Here is a 23,286-nt window from a genome sequence, read left to right on the forward strand (position 1 = left end):
CCTGCTCTGCTTAAAAGCAGTACTTAAAAATAGCTGCTTCAATCTGCTCTTCTTAAAAGTAGTACTTATAAATAGTTGCTTCAATCTGCTCTGCTCTGCCCTGCTCTACTTTGTGCTTCATTTCTCACTCACTCCTTCTATAAAATCAGGCCCTAAACATTAAAATCAGTCATTATTAAAAAAGAGAAGAAAAAAAAAAAGTCATAACAAGTACCAACGCGCCTATTAAATATCCATCTGTAAACACGTGGCATCATGGTTGAATGGTCGGCACCCACCCAACTAGCTTTGTGCTTCATTTCTCACTCACTCCTTCTATAAATATCTCCTTTCTCCTTCCTTCTTCCCATTTCAAACTTCACCAATAATCCAACCAAATAAAACCCATTTTAATTATTTTCACAACCCAAAAAATTAAAAGCAAAAAATTATGGTTCTTTTTCTTAAGGCTAAATCTTGTACAAGAGTTACCGATGAAAAACGGTGTCTAGAAGATTGCAAGGAATACATTTACAAGGCCGATAATGATAACGGTAACGATAACGATAAGGATAAGGATGGTGGTGTATCATCAGCTACATGTACGTTTTTAACTGTTTGGAGGAAGTCACTTTTGATGAGTTGTAGTGGTTTTACTGTTATTGATTCTACTGGTAACTTGATTTACCGTGTCGATAATTACCGTGGGAGGCCTGGTGAAATTGTTCTAATGGATGCTTCTGGAACTTCTATTTTCACTACGCGTCGTCATAAGGTAATTTAATATATTCCATCCGTTTCATAATAATTAATTAGCTGTGATGTAATGTTTGAATTGTTATTATTATTATTATTTTCTTTTTATGTGGATGTAGTGTAGGAAAGAGAATAATGAGGATATATAGTGGTGAGGTTGTTGACGGTCGGTAAAAACACGAATTCTTATAGTGGTTCTAGGGTTGGTTCTATTAGGACTTTGAAAGAGTTTTAATGGATTTACATTATCATCTTTCCTAGTCATGTATGGTTTACATTATTGTATGTAACGTAGATATTCTCTAGAATTTATTCTTAAATAAACCTATTGTATTGTTTAGGAATATTTGATATATTTACAGTTCAAATTCTACAATAGCTAGTAAATGTGTCACTTAAGGGCCTATGTCTTCAGCTTCAGTTCAATTCCTAATTTCCTGATTTCCTCCTCTCATAAAATATTCAGTTCAGTAAATCAGAATAAGTCCTTAAATTGTTACAATATGGCCAATTTTGCTTGTTACAAAACGGGTAAGAAAATGGTATGTTCGGCCGAAAACTAATTATTGATTTACTCATGCGAAACACCAAAATAAGCATTATTTAGAGGGGCCACTATGCATTTAACGCCTACAACCATGCGAAACACCAAAATAAGCATTATTTAGAGGGGCCACTATGCATTTATCACTGTTCAACCTCATGCTTACAAGTAATTGCAATGACTTTGTTGCCGATTTTGTAACATAATCATTCAAAAGAAGTAACTCAAGCAACTTGTTCCACAGAGTACATGTTAGAATTTGAGTATGTCGCGGTTGATTTTACATGCTTAGTCCTTATCACGTAAGGTATTCTATTTGAAATCAAATCTCATCTATTACTAGATGTTAACCAATTTAGTTCGATGTAAACCAAAATCTAAAATCAAATCTCGTCTACATTATTTACCATTTTATGGCTATAATTCCTATTACAACAATTATATAGTCAATATAGTTTTACCTTAAATATGAGAGACGATGTGAAAACTTTAGCATAAGATTATCACCCTCCATTTATTGTACTAAGTAACGTATTTGATATTCTACGTATCTATGAGACTAATTGGTGTGAAAGAATAAGACCTTTGAGTAATCAGTTTCGGTCCATAGGATGCATACTCGTCTATAATTGGCTCTCTAGAAGTGGATAAGAAAGAACATATTCTACGTGTCTAAGAGAACAAGTTTTAAAATTGTTTTGATGAACTCTTAATTAGATTTTTAATTTTGCATAATTTATACTAAAACGCATTCTAATCTAAATTTTTCTTTGATGAACAGACGATACGACTAGTGGACGATTGGCTAGTATACAAGGGTGATGCTAGTTATCATCACAATTCCAAAACATTCCAAAAAAAGCAGCCTATTTGTTACGTGAGGAAGAATGTTAGCTTACTGCTAGCAAATTCCAATGTACTTGCACATGTTTTCCTAGGGGCAACAACAAAAAACCCTACATACGTGATTGAAGGCTCTTACGCGCAAAGATCGTGTAAGATCATCGACAAGTCCTCAAAAAAAGTTGTAGCAGAGATCAAGAGGAAGGAGGCAGCTAATGGACGTGCTTCCTTTGGTCTCGAGGTTTTTCACTTGGTTGTATATCCAGGATTCAATCCTGGGTTCGCGATGACCTTGGTTTTGTTGCTGGATCAGATGTTTAGTTAAGAAAAAACAAATGTTTCATTTTTAATTATTGTTCTTGAGTGCCCCTCTGGTTTTTCCTGCCAAGACGAGGGCTGATTCCCCTGTTGTCTTAACAAAGTGGGATTGTAAAACTAATCAATGTAATCAATTGCTAACCTGTTAACTAACCGCGATAGCTGAAACTTTCTTCAGCTAAGTAAAATATATGGAAAGTTGCTTTTTTACTTGCATATGAAAATTTTGATTTCCTTGATTCTCCTCATTTCTTGAGCTGTGATTCTAACCGTGCTAGACTCTGGCATGTTTAATACTAGTCATGTATTAGAGTGTGCATATGAGCTAGTTTAACTAATTTAAACAAGTCTTAAGTGATTGCTCAAAACGGTTCATTGATAACTTTCTTAGATTCAGACTTCTAGTGCCTCGGTATGGAGCTTCCCTTCGGCCTTCACCCCTAAACCTTGCCATCCTCCTGAATAAATGTTGATTGCAAAAAGATCTCCCAATTCCTTACTACGGACTCTTGTTTATCTTCAGAGTTTTCAATGTGTCCGAACAGTAGTTTTATGACGGATCTGTAGTTATATACAAGTAGATAACCACACTCAGTCTGCAGGACGCAAATCATTTTGAGAGGAAAAAAATGATGCTCGCCTGCAGTGTTTTCCTCCCTTAAAATGACAGATTTATTTGCTTATAGTAACACTTTGAGCTTATACATCCATTTTGTCACCCAGTGAGGCCGGCTCATGCAAGGCTTAATCATTTTGTTGAAGTTAGATTGGATGGGAATTTCAAATATAATACAGTGTGGCCGAAAAGATCAGACATCGACAATTCACTTATTCAATATAGCATCTGATCAGTGATAATGCTTGCAATTCTGCACATAGGTAACTAATGATAGATTAAAAATGGCAACAGACAGGAAAGAGGGAACTGAAATTACAATTGCCTCATGGAATGGCTCTGTACAAGGCAAAGAATACCCCCCCATAAAAAGGAACCTCTAAAATCTGTTCAACTTATAATGTTACAACACTGGAATTTTGGGCCTCACTTCAAGGAGGACGCCACCATCAATCCTGAGCTACACATAAACAGCAATATATACAAACTAACATGTTCAGCTAAATTTCATATGCAGTCATAACTTCACAACAGATCTTGGTATTACAACACGCAACTTCCCGATGAAAGCTGCTAGGTCCATTCAAGCTAGCTTCTTGTCCTGTTCCAATCCATTGGCGAAACTTTTCTCAACTTCTGTGGGTTGTGGTTACTCCTATCCAAAACCCTTGGAAGAGGAGGAGGAGGGGGAGCTATATATTGTGGTTTCACAAAGCTGTTTCTAGCTTCTGTAACAGAATCCCTAGACAATCTGCTTGGGGATGTTCTGTTTGATCTTGGAGCAGAAACAGAACTCAGTCCTATAACTGCATGAATGTGACTAAATTCTTCTCTCCGTTCAACCACAGAGATTTTGGGCTTTTTTGAAGAAGATCCATACTCTATGCTCTTGACTACATGATTGGCTAATGTCTCTGACTTGGGTGTCATAAACTCCTCCGGTTTTTCACTCGATCTTGACTTGCGAGCTTTCATGGATTTTTGGGATGGTTGTTTTGGCCATTTCAACATTCCGTTTGAAATCCTATTTGAGCTATCATTTGCAATGTCACAAAGTGTCTGAGCAGCAGCCAATACTCTGGGAGAATGCAGTGCTGCCAACAAGAACCAAACAATGATGAGAAGAGAGGCAACTGCACAAAGTAATTTTAATGTTGGAAAACCAAATGGGTAACCAATCATTTATAACATTGTTTGAAGGTATTGAGCAGGTTTCCATTAGAAAAAGGGTATTGAACAGGCAGAACAATACTTGCTCATAATGAGAACTTGTAAAATTGATACTCCGTATCAAATTTGAAAAGGGTATGAATATTTTCTTGAAGCATGACACATGGCTCACACCAATAAGTCAAAATAATTGAGTTTATGCTGTAGGTCTGACTAGAATTTATACAGGTGAAGAAGTGAAGCACAGATCTTAAGAGAGGTGAAAATAATCATGCTTTTTAATCAATAGCCACATACCACTAATCTTGGAGTGCACATTGCTTCCAGATTCTGCAAACACATAACATGCATTAACCCCAAACACTAAACACGGTGTAAAATTAATTAAAGCCAAAAACTTTACGAGAGCTAGGTTCTTACCAGAGGGTGGCAGACAAGCTGTTGGACATGCAGCCGTTGAAGAATTCTGCTGACAGCACAGTTGATTGACAGGTACGGATGAACTTCTTTCGGTTTCGGGAAGTTTGTACATTAATTGTCCTGCTGGAACAAGACTACTATCATAAGTGAGCGAGTCCAAGTCCACAAAAGCTTCATTGCCCCCTCCAATAAAACTGGCAGTGCTCCTTATCCTTACCCATCTACCTTGGCATGAGCTTTTATTCGATAATCTTACAGCATCATTATTAGATTTATGGTGCCCATTAAAATTATGGGACCAGGGAAAAGGCGGCAAGCTAACTCGATGAGATGATGTCTTGCCATTACGTGAATCATTAAGCTTTGAGGATACCACTGGCTTCACTGCATCCTGCAACAAAGAGTCTAAGTCCTTTGGTGGAGGAAGTGCCAACCTTTCCAAAATATCTCTAGGTTGATACGATGGAGAATCCTTTTTGTCAGCAGGAGTTTCAGCCTTCATAGACGATTCCAGATCCTGAAGAAAAAAGAGCATGGTAATTATGCATAAGGATGAAAAAGGTGACCACTGCCAAGTACAACTAAGCCATATTGTTACCATGATGTTTAGGCTTTCATCTATTTGTGCTGGAGATAGGGGACTTGGAAAAAATGATATTCTTCCCCATGGAGGATAACTAATTACACTTTTAACCTTAAAATATGGTTCTTGTAAAAATCATACTTGCATTAACACACTTTTATAAACACAAACAATAAAACTAAAATAAAAGCTTTCAGTAGCTACTTACCTTTTCACATTTGGGTAAACCTGCAGTAAGACTACACTCATCACCATCAGAACCATTTAATGAACTTGTGTTAGAGGGAGATGATGACAAAGGGATTTTCTTGTTGGTCTCATTATCCATCTCTTCTGCTTGTTTGGCCTGTTGCGTCCCTGGAAGCCTAATGACAGAACAAGCCTTTTTAACAGAATCCAGTATATTCTCTGTCGGATTAGCTACTTTCTTCCCTTTATCTTTGCCAAGATTAGGACATTTATAGGTTCCATCAAGGAGTTTATCCAAAGAAATGTCATCCAAAAGTTTTGAGACATCATGTATATCTGGCTTGAGACCATATATTCCTGCAAACAAATGTCAAAGGAGCATCCAAGTTAATATGCTAATACACATACACAGCAAGCAACAAACAAAAAGACCCCGCAAGTATAAAAGCTTTACTTTAAAGGCGGCCAGAACTTGACCAAAAAATTAACCGTAATAACTGAGTATTTCCAAATTGATGTCATCCATTTTGAACAACCAGCAACTAGAATGACCTACTAATAATGACGACTCGTTTGGCAAAAAAAGGTGCCAGACAAAGTTTTACTTATTGCAGGGTAATTTGTTCAAACAGGATACAATCAAAGCTAAGAAACAATACACTACATACGAGTCATTTATCATATTATGCAAGAAGTTAGGAAGAGTCATACTACGACAAAGCTACAGAGGGTTATAGAAGAGAATTATTAAGAAAGCACAAAAAAATTCCATCCTAAGAAAAATCTTCTTAGCTGGAGGTTATGGAAGATCCAAACCTCAGAAAATTTATAGCAATCTCACAATAGAGATACCAGTTTCATACCAAAAACATTGCTTCCTCCACTTGTAGGACTGAAGTTTGTCAAGCCAACTTTCAGTGAAAATGGATCAAATTTTGCCTTCAGTGGAACTTTAGAACTTCTTCTATCACCCCTTCTGCCGTTTATATTGTTCTTTTGTTTAACTGTCTGAGATTTGTCTACTGTAAAATAAATATGAACCAATATCAGTCAAACTACAAGAACATCACTAAGACAAGGAATAAGCTTTCAAGAAACTTGAATCACATTCCTCATATGCCATAAAAAATTAAAACAATACAGACATCACATTCATGCTAACTATTTTCCACATGAAGACAAAGTCAAGGACAAAACCATCAGTTGTTGACTGTTTATCAGTTGACTTGACAGCAATGATAATTGATAATTGCTATTGTACTGCTAGACCAAAACAACACACTCAGCTCTAAAAAAAAAAAAAAGGAATACAACACAGATGACTGCCTTAACTTACATCACCTCAAGAACCTTTCGAAGACATTAGGTTTGAAAGTTGCAAATCTTTTATATTGCTTGCAATTGTCTAATCTCCAACCTAGTTGAAAACAAATCATCTATATTATACTCATTTACTACTGACTTAATCAACTAGATCAATGATAGTAAACATATCTAAACATCAAGACAAAACTAGAACCAACTCACAGAGAAACTAAATAGAGAGTATATTGAAGCCTCGTCTATTACAAACACAAAGCTTGACTTGAACAAGAACAAGATTTTTTGGAGATTCGCTATAATACAGCAAAAATTAGGCACCCTCACTTGACACGAATAAATGAGACTATTGATGGAGTTTGAGCAATGGATGAAGAAGTAATATAGGATCCACAAATACAGCAGAAAGCAGTAACTAATATTTTCACCCCACTCCGTCAATCTCAAAAAAAGAACTACACGTATAAATCTAAACCAAGCCAAGGCTCGATATCTTAGTTTGCTGCTAAGAAGGGCACATGCTCTTTAGAAAATTTATTTTAATTTTAAAACCAACAGATTCAAAAGAAAAACCCAAGCGGATCATATACCAATAAAGATTTTGAGTAACTATGTCAAACTACAAATGTTTGACAAGAAATCATACAAATCATATATAAAGAGATTACGTTAAAAAATTATATCAACAACACGGCCAAAATGAAATGTAACTTTGTTTAAAAATTTGGAAATAGAAGAAAGGGAGGGAAAGGAACAACTTCCCTTATTTGGATTAGAAGGTTAGGGAAGGAAAGGGAGAGAGAGATCCACCATTCCCTCTTAAATAAATATCTTTGTTACCAATTTGAAGAAATTTGGTGAGAAAATGGAGCTCCACCTTTTTATCCATACAAATTGTCAAAGAATATGAAACCCACTAAAGGGTGAATAACCTCAAATTAAATTCAAGCCCTATATTCATATACATTTGCTTAGAGACAAGGAATATTGTATGAGATATGTCAAAGTAAAAAGGCTACACAATCATGAAAAAGTTAATATAAAGCTTGATAGAAATAGTCAATGCTCTAGAAATCCAACGGCTCAATATCCAAATATTTCGTTAGCATTTGTGGAGGGAAAGGAAGAGAAGGAAAAAGGAGGTAAGAGAAAGGGATATGAGGGGTGGAGAGAGTAAGTATTTATTTTCAATCCAAATCTTTCAACAATAGGGATATTTTTTGTTTTATTAAAAAGGGAAGAAGTACAGATTCCTCTAATTCATATCCCTTCCCTTCTCCAAAGTCTTATCTAAATAATAGCTATATATCCCTTCGCTTCCCTTCCTTCTCCTCCATATCTTTCTATCCAAACATAGTTTAAATCTAAATTCCAAATATTAAATACAGTCTCTCAAAAGCTTGATTGGGAAGCGACATTAGGATGTGACATACATGGTTTCATGACTATGACATACCAAGTAATGATCAAATTGATTAAATGAGCTATATATAGACAATATCTTGCAAAGCAGGAAAGAAGAATAATGATGAAAAAGTTCTAAATCTCAAAACTACAGAAAACCTCAAGAAAGAAAAGAGCCAAGACAGGCTTGACACAGCGCATACAAGTATATTTTAGTCGTGTTTACTGAAAGGTGGATGCAATACTGCACCTCAATCAACATTATGCTCCTGGATCATTATAAATACAACCACATTATGTAGGGCCATCTATAAGTACAAGAACCCATCCAAGCATCCATATCATGTCTAACTCATCTAAGTGGTTAGAAATTAAAAAGCATGAACATCAAACATTTCTTAGTATTGTTTGGGGTTGGGAGGGGAGGGGGGGGGGGGGGGGGACCCATAAACTAGTATTGTTTGGGGTTGGGAGGGGAGGGGGGGGGGACCCATAAACTACCTATAGAAGATCCACCATTTCAGCTTTAGTGCTTCCTTCTGTTATGTACAGGCCGTAGACAGTTATTTTAAAAACAATGAAAGCACAATGCAAGTCATTAATCTGCACAGCAGTATGCATTCCATTGTGGATTACTTGCAAATGTAGAGGAGTCGAAAATGAAAAGAAAGAAAGTCACTTAAATAAAACAAAAAGAATAAATAAAATTAATTACACTCAAATAAGCATATATAACAAAATCCTCTATCATAATAATATAGATGCTATCAGAAGCAAAACATTATCTTCCTTGTCAGATAGCATTGCCAGGAATAATATGGCTGTTCACAGCCAGCACATTACCTGCATTGGAGCATTTCACTAGGTGCGAGCCAAGCTTATCTGAATCTATCTTCAGTTCATCGGCCTCTGCATGAGACGAAAAACTGTCCGGTTGCAACATTCGGGGTTTCTTAAACAAGCCACTTCCATTTCTTGGAACCTTTCCCACCTTCCGTTGAATCTGTTTTCCTTCATATTCTGACATTAACATGGTAGAACCACTTGAAATCCCGTCAACCAACCCCAAGGATACATCCTCTGTCGTTGATCTAGATGGAAGAAAATTGTTCCTGCATAATGCCGCATCTGATTTCTTCAACCAGGGAGGTGGCCCAGAAGCAGTGGAGGTACCTGATCAATTTTGGAAAGCATTAGAGGATCCGATGTACAAGCAGCAAATTAAAACTTTAATTATCAATATTCTACAGATATTTACTCCTCTATATAATATTCTAAATTCAACTTGAAGACAGAAGCAAATTATCTTGATACAGTATGACATTAACACCAAAATAAGTTGGTTAAAATGATTGCATATATTTTTTTAACCTATCACGAACCAGAATTTAGCAAGAGTTATATGATTAAGAAAGCCTCATTGTCCTTAAGGAGTTCTATCCATGTCGGCCCTACTACAAACCAAAACTAGTAAAAAGCTTACACATGACAAAGATCTTTATATTAAGTTACATTATAAGTAGCGTAAAGATAAATCATTGAGAATTTAATTGCATAAACACAGAAAAAAAATCCCTATAACAAACAAAGGGCACTTGAAAAGTTGAAATCATAGCAGATAGAAGTAATTCATGGCACAAGAGACCATATTCCAAAAGTTATAACACCAATGTGACTTTTTTTCAGGAAGTCAGAAAGATGAGAGAGGGACGCTAAGAAAATGAAAAGGAAAAGGAACTAACAGCATATATTGCACGGTCTGCATCAGGCACGTAGAATTTCACACGATGGCTACAAATATGATCTTTCCGTATCCAAACACTGATACATATCCTCCAATAAGACAGCTTCATATACCATAGTTTGAGCATGACATCATTTACTAGCCATAAACAATTTCAAGAGCTACAGAGAGTTGCAACACAGCAAGCGATATTGAAGAAAATCAGACACTTAAACCGACAAACAGCGCCTATTGCTTGAAATGATTCTACAATAGCAACAATCAAACCATGGGAAGACAAAAAAAACACCACTCACAATAATACATGTTCAATGGATCTGAAACATAGCCAGATACTCACATTAAGACAGAAAAGTATCTTAGCTCACAATCACACCCGATATACCAATCCAAAACTAACCAAATACTCAGACAATATCAAGCGATTTCAACCATACTGAAATTGATAAATATTAACAACACAATTGCCAATAGTCTTTTAGGGGTAAAGAACCAGACTTTGCTAAGGTTAGCTCTCGAAGCTGACCCAACTCAAATCCGGATTAGTCGGAACTTAAATTAGGCTCAAAATTACCAGGTGAGATACCTCAAGTCAATAATAACTACTGGGCATTTTTATTTTTGATCCAGAACAACGACGAAACAAGACAAGGTAATTATTTCCTATCCAAAAATAAAAGTACAAATTAGTAAAGTAGCCTCTAATTAAAAATCTCCAATCAACCCAATACACAATCAATCAATACTGAGCTGAAACACCCAAAAATCAATCAAAAACCAAATAAAAAACAACATAAAATCAAAAAATTCACCTCTATGATTATGTAAAGAGGTACTGCATTCATCAATTTTCGGACCACGAAAAGGCGAAACGGTGTCGGAATCACGAGCTTCTCCATCAGTAGAACAAACCCTAGCTCCAACAAAAACGTCTGAACCCATCTTCGAAACATCCACCGGAATCGCCAACTCAACAGCTTCCATCACCGCCACGTCATCGTCATCACTCACTCTTCCACTCAAACCAAACCACCACCAATAAATTCAAAAATAAAACCCTAATTGCAAACCTCAAAACACCTCGGATCGGCGAAATCGAGGAATCGACGAAGAACAAAAACCCTAGGAGAGAGAAAATGGAAGGTCGGAGAACGATTTAGAGAGAGAAATCGGAGGAGAGAGAAAGGGGTTGCGGCGGAGGAGAGGCGAAAATGGAGGCGTCTAGGGCAAGAAAAGGAGGGGGGTAGAAAGATAACTATTTATAGTTTTCGGGAAAAGGGAGAAATCAGGGTCACTTTGGATTATCGGAGGGGAATTTTCCGGTGAGGTTTTGAGGGAAATGACGATTGTGCCCTTGGTTACGTGGCAGGTTGTTGGGGACATGAAGGGGAATTAATTGAGTTTGTAGGGGTTTTTTGGGGATTTTGTTGGTGTTAAAGTTGATTAGTAGGGTTTGTGGATTGGCCAATTGGGATGTGACTCGTGTTTGGCTGAGCTAGTCAAGTGAATGGATAGATTGGGGTGTGGATTTACTTAAATGCCCTTGTGAAAGAGAAAGTGTATTTTAGGCTTTTTGGTAGGATTATCTTTAGTGTTTGTGGATTGGTACTTTACTAGGGTGATGAAGAAGTGGGTTGTAACTTGCAAATGTGTATATCTAAAAAGTAAAATAAAAATAAATAAATACTAGTACATACTATTACTAATTTTTTATTTTGGGAGTATTATTGAATTTTAAGTGATGAGCACATAAATTGGTTAATTAGTAGGCTAATTGATTATAATATTGGTAGTTGTAAGATAGATTGTAATTATTGATATTGGGGAGCTTGGAAATGAATTAATAGTAGTTCTTTTAGTTGTTAAGATAAGATACTTAACTTAAATTGATATATTATTAGTCTAAATGGGTTTATAATTCTTAAGGATTCTATATGGTATCAATACGATTCATCATTGTAGTTGAAACTTGGATATTTATACATCAAATATTGTATATTTTATTATTTTTAGTAAAATTCACAAAGTATGAATAGAGGACGGACCACCATTGGAACTTAATTAGCTTAATGAAAAGCTCGTATTCAAATTTTTTTGGTTTTCCAGTTCCCTTCTTATAATGTACTTTCTATTTATTATGATTAGTATGTTAATAAAATAAGAAAAAATGAGGGAGAAAGTTTCACCCAACTCTAAATTAGAACAACCATCATACCTCACCCACTCTTCTTCAAGTAAATGGATCCCCATCATTCTCAACCATATTCTCCCAACAACCATAAAGTGCAACCTTAATTGCCCAAAGCCAACCCTAACCCAGACTATAACGATCCTTGATCACCCTTGTCCATTGGCACCCAATTATCCCCGACATTCATCAACCGCCCCTTTTCAGCTAACCAGTACCATAAGTTGATTTCAATTAATTAAAACAACAAGAGAAGTTATGTTTTTGAAATATACACTTATTTCATTGATTTGAAAGTTGTATGACATGTACAAAAAATTTCAAAAGCAACAAATGTATATTAATTTTGATCAAATTACAAATTCTTACTTTTTCAATACACAATCTAAGTAATAGGTTAGAATTTTATTAAAGTCTTAACTCAACCAAATTAAAGAAATTGTGCAACAAGAAAGACATAAAATCACGTCTTGGATGGTGGAAGCAGACTAGGATACCGCTTACTTTATGAACCTCTTATTCCTTCGTCTACTTGTTCCTTAGTAGCCAAAACTTGAAACTCACCATGTATGTACACAATGTTTGGAGAGAAGGGAGTTGATAAGGATGTCGTTGTGCGTGGTTCTAAAGATCATATTTAAATAATATCATGGCAACATATTGACTGGCTACAAATGGTGCTTCATTACAATTGGAGGCCGTTCATTATCCACATTGATTATTTGCAAGTAATGAAAAATTTAAAAGAAAAGAAGTGAGTTATTATTTGATGTTGATTCTTTTTATCATATTTTTAAAAAGACTAATAAAGCAACACATTATACATATTGTGTCTTATGACTCTTATCTTAAGTTCTCAACACTTTATCAGCGTTCTAGCATAAAATGTCTCAATAACGTTATAAAAAAAAGTAATTACCACCGATTTTTGCTTAGTACGGAGTAGAAGGGTAAAAAAATCATAATTGATAAAGCAAGAAAAATATCTGGAATCATGATATTTTAAATTTTAATAACCCTCTTATACGGCCACATGACAAAGGTTTGACTTGATAAAATAACAAAAACATTATTTTACCGATAGGGTTTTCAATAAAAACCTAATTTAGGTCATCACATATTTTGGGTTTTTTTCTTCATTCTTCTTCTCACCTCCAAAACCCCATCAACGGTCACATAGAAACAGAGCAAAGCTCTTTCTGGGTTGTTAATGGCGGCCACTCACCATTAAAACGACCTCGTTTTTGTAAGAGTTAACACCCAGAATCCTCTGCTTCGCGGGTTTACTGTAAGGGTTGATTTGTTGATCTTAAAGATTGAAACTTTGACGGTTGAAAATGGATATTGGGGTACTTGATGAAATCATACGGAGGTTACTTGATGCTAAGAATGGAAGAACTGTGAAACAGGTTCATCTTCCTGAGTCTGAGATTCGACAGCTTTGTGTTGCTTCTAAAGAGATTTTTCTCAGTCAACCTAATCTTCTTGAACTTGAAGCTCCAATCAAGATTTGCGGTATAATTTCTAACTACAAGAAATAATCCATTTTTTTGCTTATTCTTCTAATTGTAAATTGGAATTTAAATTGGAATTTAAATTTGAATTTATTTTGGGTGTAAATTGGTTATCTTTGAGCTAATACGAGTTTTGGGATTTTAATTCATATGAAACATGATTATTTAAATAGGGATTTTCTTTTTCTTTAATAATATTGATCAATAAGTTCATTATTCGTATTTATACTCATAACAAAAACCCCATTTTTTCTTTATTGAATTTGATTTTGATATGGGGTGTTCTATAATTTGGTGACTGAGGGATTGCTTGTCTGATTATGAATATGATGCATTAAATTGATTGTGTTTTGAGCTACCATTTTGGTAGAAGTTCAGTTGTATATGTCTCTTATGCCGATGAACAATTTTTTGCGCTACAATAGGGGGTTAGGTTGTGTGTTGTTGTATAATTGACTTTTCAGTGATTGCCCGCCAAACCATGGCGCATGGTAGCCAGTATAGGCATATCCTGCTAGTTTGATTTTCTTTTTATTGGTGATATACTGATCAATATCTAAATTTGAGATGATGGATGTTATGGAATTTAGCGGCAATTTTGATGTTAGTAGTTCCAAAGGTGTCACAATGGGATCCTAATTCTTATTTGGATTGAACTAATTAAATAGCAATTTACATTTCTTGGTGTGGAATTTTCCCATTGGATAGTTACTTAGTTAGTGTGCTTTAAGTTACATGGTTCACAACTTCACACTGAAGAATTGAATTGATTTCTTGCCCTGTATGCTATACATGGAGCATGTTTATTGGTTGTTGGGTGAGAAATGGTTCTTACTTTTGTCAAAAAAAAGAAATGGTTCTTACTTGAGTTTAGTATTTACGTTCCTTATTCCACCAATTTCATTTATTATTGGAATTCAATGATCCCCTTTTCAGGATAGTATATTGCCTATTTGGCTTATTTGGTAAATATAATAAAGACCGTAATGTTAATGAGTTATGTGTAGTTTTGTAGAGAAATTCTTATGTTTATGGAACTTTATCCCCATACATATACATGTGCTTTTCAATTCAACACTTCCTATAAAGTGGTATTGGTTATTTGTGAAGAAAAGGACATGTTTGAGGTGGATAAGCACTACCATGAATGGTATGCTGATTTCTTACAAAAGTACCTATTAAATTATTTTTGTTACTTTCATCAATCACTGTCTACTGCCTATTTAAAACATGATCGTAAGGTACATAGGTAGGATATGGGCGTATGTGGGTAGGAACTGAAAACAACTATTTGTTATGCAACTATGGGGTTAGTGTCATGTGGTGATATAGTGACTGAAACCAATATCTATGATGGGCAGTTCTAGAGTAAAGCTGTAAAGATAGTGGTCACGCTTACAATGTTTGCGGCAAATATGTGGATATTGGGTGTATTCTGTATTGGTACATGGTGTACATGGTTCACTTTGAAAATGACTTGCTATCACACCTGTATGCTTAAGTGGGGGATTCAGAACTTGTTGCTCTATAATATCGATATGTGGGAAATGTTCGACCTCATGTTGCAGATGCTTCCAATTTCATAATTGTTCAAGGTCTTTATTCTCTGTTTTTCCACTTCTTGAAATGTATATTACCTTTAAGCGTATTCGGTTTGGTGTAGTATGTTACTGTCAGTAGCTATCAGCCTATCACATAGATCCTCATGTAGTGGGAGACTGGGAGGCATGTGTTTAGTTCAATATTTTGTATATATGCAATATGGTATTTACACTTGAGTGCAAAAGTTAGACTTCTCATTATGTAGGATGGAATGCTATGCACATTATTGAACAAATGTATAAGATTATCTTCATTGTGCATTTATAATATGAGCATTTGCTTGTTTTGGCACTGTGTAATTTGAGCTTATTATGCTGCACGTTTTATTACCAAGTATATGTCCACAAATATTGGTGGAATTATCTGTGGTATTATAACCAAATAACTTAACTGCTTTAAATCTTGGGTTGTATGGGAATGCTGACAAGACTACTTGCTGTCTCAGGAGATATTCATGGTCAGTTTTCTGATCTGCTTCGTTTGTTTGAATATGGGGGCTTACCACCTGAGGCAAATTATTTATTTTTGGGAGATTATGTAGACCGTGGTAAGCAGAGCATAGAGACCATTTGCCTTCTTCTCGCATACAAGATAAAATATAAAGAGAACTTCTTTCTTCTTAGGGGAAATCACGAATGTGCTTCAATAAATCGCATATATGGGTTTTATGATGAGTGCAAGCGAAGGTATAATGTTCGCCTTTGGAAAGCGTTCACAGACTGTTTTAATTGTCTGCCTGTTGCTGCACTTGTGGATGAAAAAATCCTTTGCATGCATGGAGGATTATCACCTGATTTAAAAAATCTAGATCAGATAAGAAATTTAGCTCGACCAGCAGATGTTCCAGATCAGGGCCTTCTTTGTGATTTGTTGTGGGCTGACCCTGAGAAAGAACTTGATGGCTGGGGAGAGAATGATAGGGGGGTCTCATACACTTTTGGAGCGGACACTGTCTCAGAATTTCTTCAGAAGCATGACATCGATCTAGTATGCAGAGCGCATCAGGTAATTGCTCGGCATTATAATTTATTGCTTTTGCTTGATGTATAAATTGCCTGTAGAAGTGGGATGTAATATTGAGTTATTCTGTAATTATTGTAATAGTTGCATCCTTGATAATGCTTTTCATGTTTTTATCTGATTACTTGTCTGTTTACATGTAAATAAGGAGTATAAGAGGAAGCCCATTGATTGTTTACAATTTTCACCTTCAATGAAATGGTGTATGCATTGTGTCTTTGAGTGCATTGTTTCATCCTCGTTTCTTCCTGTAGTTAAAGGGGTCTCTGTAAGGGTTTACCTTTGTCTAGCGTTTAGGAGAAGAAGATAGAAACCTTAGGGATCTTATTAGATTTGATGATTAAGTGGTAGCAATATTTCTTTTTCTTATCTTGGTGGAGCACCTGAACTTATGAAGGCATAAATTTATATTATAGGCAATATGGCTTTAACTTAATTTTAGCAATTCGGCTGTCTCTTCTAATTTGGGTGTAATCCTGAGATAAACCTATGTGTGGGGCCTTTATATTATGTTCGGTACTGAACTAACCCAAATAGCGCGTTGTAAGGGTTGGGCCATTGAGGAGAATTGTAATTATCATTCCATTCTGTTTTGATGGCTGCTTTACTTTATATAAGTACACTACATAGCACTTGTAAGCACTTATGTAGTTATATTGTGTTTTGATTATATTTGGACTTGCTAATGATCACCTTACTATCTGTGATATTAACTATCCTTGGGGAGTTCTTAGACAACTTCTTTGGAGAGTTTGCTTTACAATACCATTCCCATGGCAACATATACTACTCCCTCATAATATGATGCCCGTTTCTCATTTTTCATAGGAATTAAAGATAAGATAGTAGAGGGAGTGTGTAATGTTCTTGAATGTATGTATATTTTATATGGGAAAGGTAGAAATTTAATTTAATGGCACAAAAAATTGGGAAAATGTAGAGTACTTTATATGGGAAAGGTAAAATATGGAAATATCAAAAACAGGAATATCATTTTGGGAAATCTCAAGGCATTATATTAGGAGAAAACATGTTTTTTTTTTGGCTTTCTGACCTTTGTTCCTGACATATCTTTTTAGGTCTTGTACTTCTGCTTCCAGAACATTTTAGCTAATTGTTCTATTTTCTTGTGTAATTGTGTTATTTGTGACAAAATGTGTCCTCAGATTCCACTATTTTAAAGAGTAATCAATTATCCTGGCTTAGTTTTTTCAGTTTATCAAAATTTCCTGGTTTTGGTTCGTCTCTATCACTTTCTTGAGGGGCTCTCTATTCTTGTATATGAACAAATTTGATTCGTCGCTTGTAGTATGAGAAAATGTGGGACTTTAACTAAGGTGGGGGTGGGTGTTCAAGCTATCACTTGTTTAGTAGATTTCCATGCAAAGCATCTAAATCAAAGTAGGAGACTAATGCCACCTCTCTCTCCTTGCTGGTTCACAAATTATCAGGTTGTGGAAGATGGTTATGAATTTTTTGCCAATCGCCAGCTTGTGACCATATTCTCTGCACCAAATTACTGTGGGGAGTTTGATAATGCCGGAGCCATGATGAGTGTGGATGATTCCCTGACATGTTCGTTTCAGATCCTCAAAGCTTGTGAAAAGAAAGGAAAAATGGACTTTAATAACCATATGTTGAGACCTGGAACTCCACCGCGAAAGGTAAAATATGCTTCAATAGCAGATTACGTTGTACCTTTTGATTCTTATTAGTGATCTCTACTATTGATCAGCTGTAACATGTTTGGCTAATATCATTGGATTGGTCACCAGATTGGTTACTAATACAATTCTCTGGTTGCAGGGAGGGAAAGGTTAACAGGTTCATTATACTTATTCAGCTTGAAGCTTCCCTGTCAACTCAAATTCTGCTAAATTACACAAGCGATGCAATGTCATCTGTAAGAGAGGCGACTTTTTCAGGATCCTGTGTTTAGTCGAGCAATATTTGACCGTATTTTGTTGTAATAGCTAGTAACTAATGTTAGATCCCCCCTCCCCCTATTATTGAATCTCCTCTTATGGCTCAAGAGTTTTAATTCTGGAAGGTAGCAGAAATGAGCAAGCCAAAATTGATGTTCAGATACTTGACAGTTGACACTAGTGGTGATTTCACTTGCTACAAATTTAGTACTCCTTATTTTCTTTTTGAAAGCAGTGATTAAGCTAAATTTGAATTTCCTTTGATGTGGTCTTTGGAAGAGTAGGTGCAGAGATCTTGTGTTAAGGACTTGACTACTTGAGGTTCAATAAGACTTGGACAGGATGTGCTCCAATTTTTTTTTGGCAAATAGAATGTGTGCTTGCCCGTTAAGTGATAGGGCATGAAAGTTGGGCATGAGATGCATAGCTAGCCATAACTTTAATGGAGTTGTGGGTATCAGGTAAATCTGCGCCTGTGACTTGTGAGGGATACATGGAAATTCAGTTTTAGTCTTAATAAACGTCTCATTCTTTTGTATTACAAGAGTGACATTGCCTTCTCTAGTCTTGTTAAGCAAACTCTTATGCTTGCTTCTTCATTTGCAGGTTTGATTTTTGCTTGGTTAGTCTGCGCCTTGTGGCCTTAGAATATGTCCAAAATTTTTAACATAGATCTGATAATACACAGCCATAGTGCCATACAGAACAATAGTAGGGTAGTTTGATGTAAGCTTGATGCTCAATTTAGAAAGATGGACAATTAGTGTTGTTAATGATTGATAATCCATATTTTATTTACATTAATGTTTCTTTATATATGCATAAATTGAAAACTAGTTACTACAAAATAGCAGATGCTCCTCTTCAAGTGAGGATTCATCATCCAAGATTGACACCCAAGTTTCCGCTACCCTAACTACTTTGCCACCTGAAAATTCTACCACAGTGAATGCCCGAATTGAACCTCCGGTGCTTGGAAACTTCACTCTGGGAACAATAGCAGCATTCAGGTACATGGTTTCCCCATCAATTGCTATCATCTTTCGAGAACCTCCGCAAGACAATTCTTTATGCATGTGCCCAAACACTACCAAAGGAATGTCATAGCTGGTGGTCTCTTTCAATTGCAAAATTGCTTGTGCTAAATCTGTATAACATGAGTAATTTAAACTCAAGAACTAACATAAAAAAAAGTTAATCTAGACACAAATATATAGATTAATAAATGAAAACACATATTACCTGGATCCCCATGATCTCCAGCTTCAGGCTTCCAATCAATGCCGCATATGTCATCTTTGCCAGAACCAAGACCTGCATCAAGCAAAAAAGCAAGATTTAACAAAGCACTCCCTACATAATTTGTATCTCAAAATAACACATTGTATCTCGGAATAACACATCATAATAAGTAGTTTACTTTAATATCATCAAAATTGGTCAAAGAAATTTGTAAATCCACAATGTACCATACTTGCTCAATGCAATACATATTTTGGGTAATTCCAGGGCATACAAAGTTAATTTGATATAAAAGTTCCAATGGTATATTTTGTTTTTTTTAAAAAAAAAAATTCAATGGCGTACCACGGCAATATATTTATAATAGACATGAAAATTCTGATTTTGAATAAAATTTACTTGATTTTGAAACTCAAATTTCAACAGTATACAAATGAGTATTATGACTGGTGAGCATATGCAAATTTACAGAAATTCTTTATGACAATTTTGGTTATAAACTTAAAGAAGTAATTAATTTGAGACAAAAATAGCTAAATATTTACCGCCAAGTTTTAAAGAGCCGTAAATACCTCTTGGACCATTATGTGAGAGAAGTATTATGGAATTTTCCTTTGGAGTCCGTAAAGCAGCCTTGTAAATTTGTTCAGCACTTTCTTCCATGTTATGTACTCCATATCTGAATTTACATACACCATCAATTAGTACTACAATAGCTATCATGCAAAGGACAAAAACTAGCAAAGAAAAATGTAACATTCCATTTCACACAAATTATGCGACACAACTTATGCTACAACTAAAGCCTGCCATTATAGTTTCGTACCTGGCCGTGATAAGCTTTTTCCTGAATAACTGATCGCCTCCACAAGAAAATGGTCTCCCACCTACAACACTAAGCTTTAACGGAGGGAAGTCCAAGCAGTCATATCCGACATGAGCTTCACCAAGGTATTCCAGCTGAAGTTGAACTCCATCTTTCTCCTTCTTGGAGAACTTACTAGTGGACCAGGAATCATGATTTCCAAGTATTGCTCCTTTAGGGAAATTAAGCTTCCCAATACTCTTTACAAGCTCAACATTCTCATTGCCGAAGTCACCTGTGAGAAGCACCAGATCAGGCTGTAGAAATTGAAGCGCTTTGGAGTCAAGTTCAAGACTCCAGTCTTCATGGGTGTCTCCAACAACAACGATACGGAAAGATGAAGACATAGATGATAATGAACAATGACTTTCATCAGTAGATGGCTCAAACATAGGCTTCATGGCAGGGAAGAGCAAGACTTCCTGTATGCTTCGGGAATCAGTCACCAACATTGCTAGATAATCAATACCCAATTCCCAACTAGCAGAAGGAGGCATCCCATACTCAAGCGCTGTACAAGTCTCATCCAAAACCACTGCTCCACCATCTGATTGTGAATCCTTCAGTTGATCAGTAAATCGTCGGTGCTGTACCATTGGATCATTTGCTTCAGTGCAACCATTGCAAAGCACATTTTTGTTCACAAACAACTTGAAATACTCGGTTAAGCCAGGCTTTGATCTGTGGCACTTGGCCAAAGGATGAATCGTTTCTGGATAATCCATAATGAAGGTTGGATTTAAACAAGTTTCCTCCAAAAAATGTCCAACCAGTTTATCTAGCAAGCGAGCTGATGTTTGTGGAGGCTGACATTTCACACCATATTTCGAGCATACATCCATCAAAAATTTGTTAGCTTCTTCACTAGCTAAATCCTGTGGTATGGATAGCTGAGTAAATTTTTCTAATTCATCTATCACATAAATCCTCCTGAAATTCAACAAGCGAAGGTTGTCATAGTGTTCAATATTCAAGAATATGAATAGAAAGATGCAGCCAGCACAAAAATAAACGGACACAATGTAACATACCTGAATGGAGGGGTAAAATCAATCTCAATGAACTCCTTATCTGGGTCATTTGAATGACATTTTATAATGAAACTACCAGTCAATACCTTCACCATCTCACTCAACATCTTTTCGGTCAGCCACATCAGATCATTGTAATCTGAATATGCCATATAGAGCTTGCAAGTGGTGAACTCAGGGTTATGTCTCTGGTCAATAGCCTCATCGCTAAATTGCTTTCCAATTTCATAGACACGGTCTAGTCCACCAACGACTAGCTGCTTTAAATGAAGGTCAGGTGCTGTACGCATGCATAGCTTCATATTCAGCTCATTATGATGGGTCACAAATGATCCTGCAGAAGCTGCACCCCCAGGACTCATATTCATTATGGGTGTTTCAACCTCTAAAAAATTTAGATTGTCAAGAAACTTCCTCACATATGTGATAAACTTTGAACGGGTCTTGAATACTTCTCTTGCTTCATCATTCAACATTAAGTCCAAGAACCGCATGCTATATCGAGTTTCTTCATCATTCAGGAGGTACAAGTCAGGGTTCCTTGCATTCCCCAGGGCCCAAACTTGACTCTTTTTCACACTAGCATTCTCTAAAGGTTGATCCTGTGTAGGCATTACGCGGAGGCAATGTGATAAAACAACAAAAGACTTCGAAAAAATACTCAGCATCCCTCTCTTGGTTTTCCCAGGGAATCCAATTACACCAATAACATCAAAACACTTCACAGAAGAATGGAACTTGGAAAATTCAGCTTCTTCCAACTCAGAACTCCTAGTATCAGCGACAACCTGGACTTTGACACCACCACCATACAAATCGTAGAAGAGAAGCTTTGATGAAGATGGGCGCTTACTCTTAACCCTTCCCGCCAAAGAAACTAACACATCCTCAAGACATTCCCCATTGTCCAACCCACCATATGTCCCTATGAACTCGGCTACAGTCATCGTAACATTGAACTTATGAGGGTATGGATTCATTCCAGCAGCTTTCTGCGCATCCAGGAATTTTACCCTGCTCTCGTAGTATTCCTGCAGCAAAACCAATAATTCAACACGGAAAGAAAACAAATGCAACTTCACTAAATCAACAACAGCAAAAGACAACACCATATCATCTAACATTAACCAACCATCAAATTTTACTTCTACTTTAAATAAATAAAGCGAAAACTTACTCACTGAAAGTCATATAAACAAGAAACAAATCACACATTCAAGTCCCACTTTCAACTACATTTTCTACTCCTTAATGTGTTACTACTTTCAAGAATTTGTTGCTACTTTTCCTGTCTCATGATAAAAGCATTGCATTATGTACAATATAAATTACACTATCACACGGCAATTAATTCTAGACAAAAAAAAAATTGATAATTACATCTAAAAAGTAAGGGTGATTAAACAAAGTCCGAAAAACAGCTATTTTTCAATTGATCAAATATTACCATACAATCATACCTCAAAAAAATCTTAACTTTATTCCAAAATAATTAATTTTCAATGATAAAACATAATAGCAATGATATCCAGAGTAAATTTGATCTTCTCATTCAATTAATTATGCTAATTATTGTAAAATTGATCTTTTCATGCAGTTTATTATACGAATTTTTACAAATTGAGGCCACAAGTTAATTAATTTGAACAAACATTAAAAATAAGAATAAGGAAAAAAAAAAAAAAAAAAAGACAATATACCTTTGAATTTAGGGGTGAATGTGAGGAAGAAAGAGACATAGTGGGTGGTGGCAGTGGGGTTGCGGCGGTCGGCCGCCAATATGTTGAACCCCGGTGTTGGAGAACGAGTGGAGAAGAAGCGTGCGTCGCAGCGTGGTAGTTGTAATTTATATTACCTCCTTACATATTATTTGCAACTAGGTTTTATATATATAATATTGATTGAGAAGTATTACTGTATTCCGTATAATCACAAATTAGTCGAAAAATAATAAAAGTATGAAATATGTTAATTTGTTATTTGCAATTTTAATTGTAGCTTCCAATACACAAT

At 35.8% G+C, this 23,286-nt stretch overlaps 4 protein-coding genes across 5 annotated transcripts; 2 read left to right on the forward strand and 2 right to left on the reverse strand.

Moving 5' to 3' along the window:
- The first annotated feature begins 359 nt into the window (after nucleotides 1-359).
- Nucleotides 360-2,656, forward strand: LOC145598062 (protein LURP-one-related 17-like). The gene is made up of 2 exons (XM_081654355.1): nucleotides 360-754; nucleotides 2,061-2,656. The coding sequence occupies exons 1-2, from the start codon at nucleotides 431-433 to the stop codon at nucleotides 2,445-2,447; spliced, it is 711 nt and encodes a 236-aa protein (XP_081510481.1). The 5' UTR covers nucleotides 360-430; the 3' UTR covers nucleotides 2,448-2,656.
- Nucleotides 2,657-3,349: 693 nt separating this feature from the next.
- LOC145598460 (uncharacterized) lies at nucleotides 3,350-11,088 on the reverse strand. Of its 2 annotated transcripts, none has more exons than XM_081654819.1 (7): nucleotides 10,699-11,088; nucleotides 8,986-9,315; nucleotides 6,282-6,437; nucleotides 5,438-5,775; nucleotides 4,647-5,163; nucleotides 4,524-4,556; nucleotides 3,350-4,150 (listed from the first exon to the last, which is right to left on the reverse strand). In XM_081654819.1, exons 1-7 carry the CDS (start codon nucleotides 10,868-10,870, stop codon nucleotides 3,645-3,647), a joined length of 2,052 nt encoding a protein of 683 aa, XP_081510945.1. In that variant the 5' UTR covers nucleotides 10,871-11,088; the 3' UTR covers nucleotides 3,350-3,644. The 2 variants fall into 2 exon arrangements, with proteins under 2 accessions (XP_081510945.1, XP_081510944.1); XM_081654818.1 differs by having other exon boundaries at nucleotides 6,282-6,440; nucleotides 10,699-11,087.
- A 2,118-nt stretch (nucleotides 11,089-13,206) lies between these two features.
- LOC145598808 (serine/threonine-protein phosphatase PP1) lies at nucleotides 13,207-18,369 on the forward strand. Its single transcript, XM_081655197.1, has 4 exons — nucleotides 13,207-13,589; nucleotides 15,636-16,195; nucleotides 17,662-17,874; nucleotides 18,017-18,369. Exons 1-4 carry the CDS (start codon nucleotides 13,412-13,414, stop codon nucleotides 18,029-18,031), a joined length of 966 nt encoding a protein of 321 aa, XP_081511323.1. The 5' UTR covers nucleotides 13,207-13,411; the 3' UTR covers nucleotides 18,032-18,369.
- A 467-nt stretch (nucleotides 18,370-18,836) lies between these two features.
- LOC145598807 (lysine--tRNA ligase-like) lies at nucleotides 18,837-23,189 on the reverse strand. Its single transcript, XM_081655196.1, has 6 exons — nucleotides 22,974-23,189; nucleotides 21,274-22,304; nucleotides 20,204-21,172; nucleotides 19,950-20,056; nucleotides 19,378-19,449; nucleotides 18,837-19,282 (listed from the first exon to the last, which is right to left on the reverse strand). Exons 1-6 carry the CDS (start codon nucleotides 23,010-23,012, stop codon nucleotides 18,969-18,971), a joined length of 2,532 nt encoding a protein of 843 aa, XP_081511322.1. The 5' UTR covers nucleotides 23,013-23,189; the 3' UTR covers nucleotides 18,837-18,968.
- Nucleotides 23,190-23,286: the final 97 nt, after the last annotated feature.

This window comes from Chenopodium album, chromosome 20 (genome assembly GCF_948465745.1).
Source record: "Chenopodium album chromosome 20, dcCheAlbu1.1, whole genome shotgun sequence".
Classification (NCBI taxonomy): Eukaryota; Viridiplantae; Streptophyta; class Magnoliopsida; order Caryophyllales; family Amaranthaceae; genus Chenopodium; species Chenopodium album.

What these genes read in the sequence shown, in the direction of transcription:
- LOC145598807 (XM_081655196.1), bottom strand. Translation starts at nt 23,012, where the DNA reads ATGTCTCTTTCTTCCTCACATTCACCCCTAAATTCAAAG. An exon ending in ATTCACCCCTAAATTCAAAG is followed by an intron (nt 22,305 to 22,973) that starts GTATATTGTCTT and finishes GTTTTGCTGCAG; the next exon opens with GAATACTACGAGAGCAGGGT. An exon ending in CTCACATAATGGTCCAAGAG is followed by an intron (nt 19,450 to 19,949) that starts GTATTTACGGCT and finishes TGCTTGATGCAG; the next exon opens with GTCTTGGTTCTGGCAAAGAT.
- LOC145598460 (XM_081654818.1), bottom strand. Translation starts at nt 10,870, where the DNA reads ATGGAAGCTGTTGAGTTGGCGATTCCGGTGGATGTTTCGAAGATGGGT. An exon ending in CTCTTTACATAATCATAGAG is followed by an intron (nt 9,316 to 10,698) that starts GTGAATTTTTTG and finishes AAAATTGATCAG; the next exon opens with GTACCTCCACTGCTTCTGGG. An exon ending in AGCTTGTCTGCCACCCTCTG is followed by an intron (nt 4,557 to 4,646) that starts GTAAGAACCTAG and finishes ATGTGTTTGCAG; the next exon opens with AATCTGGAAGCAATGTGCAC.
- LOC145598808 (XM_081655197.1), top strand. Translation starts at nt 13,412, where the DNA reads ATGGATATTGGGGTACTTGATGAAATCATACGGAGGTTACTTGATGCT. An exon ending in AGCTCCAATCAAGATTTGCG is followed by an intron (nt 13,590 to 15,635) that starts GTATAATTTCTA and finishes TTGCTGTCTCAG; the next exon opens with GAGATATTCATGGTCAGTTT. An exon ending in TAGTATGCAGAGCGCATCAG is followed by an intron (nt 16,196 to 17,661) that starts GTAATTGCTCGG and finishes ACAAATTATCAG; the next exon opens with GTTGTGGAAGATGGTTATGA.
- LOC145598062 (XM_081654355.1), top strand. Translation starts at nt 431, where the DNA reads ATGGTTCTTTTTCTTAAGGCTAAATCTTGTACAAGAGTTACCGATGAA. An exon ending in TCACTACGCGTCGTCATAAG is followed by an intron (nt 755 to 2,060) that starts GTAATTTAATAT and finishes TTTGATGAACAG; the next exon opens with ACGATACGACTAGTGGACGA.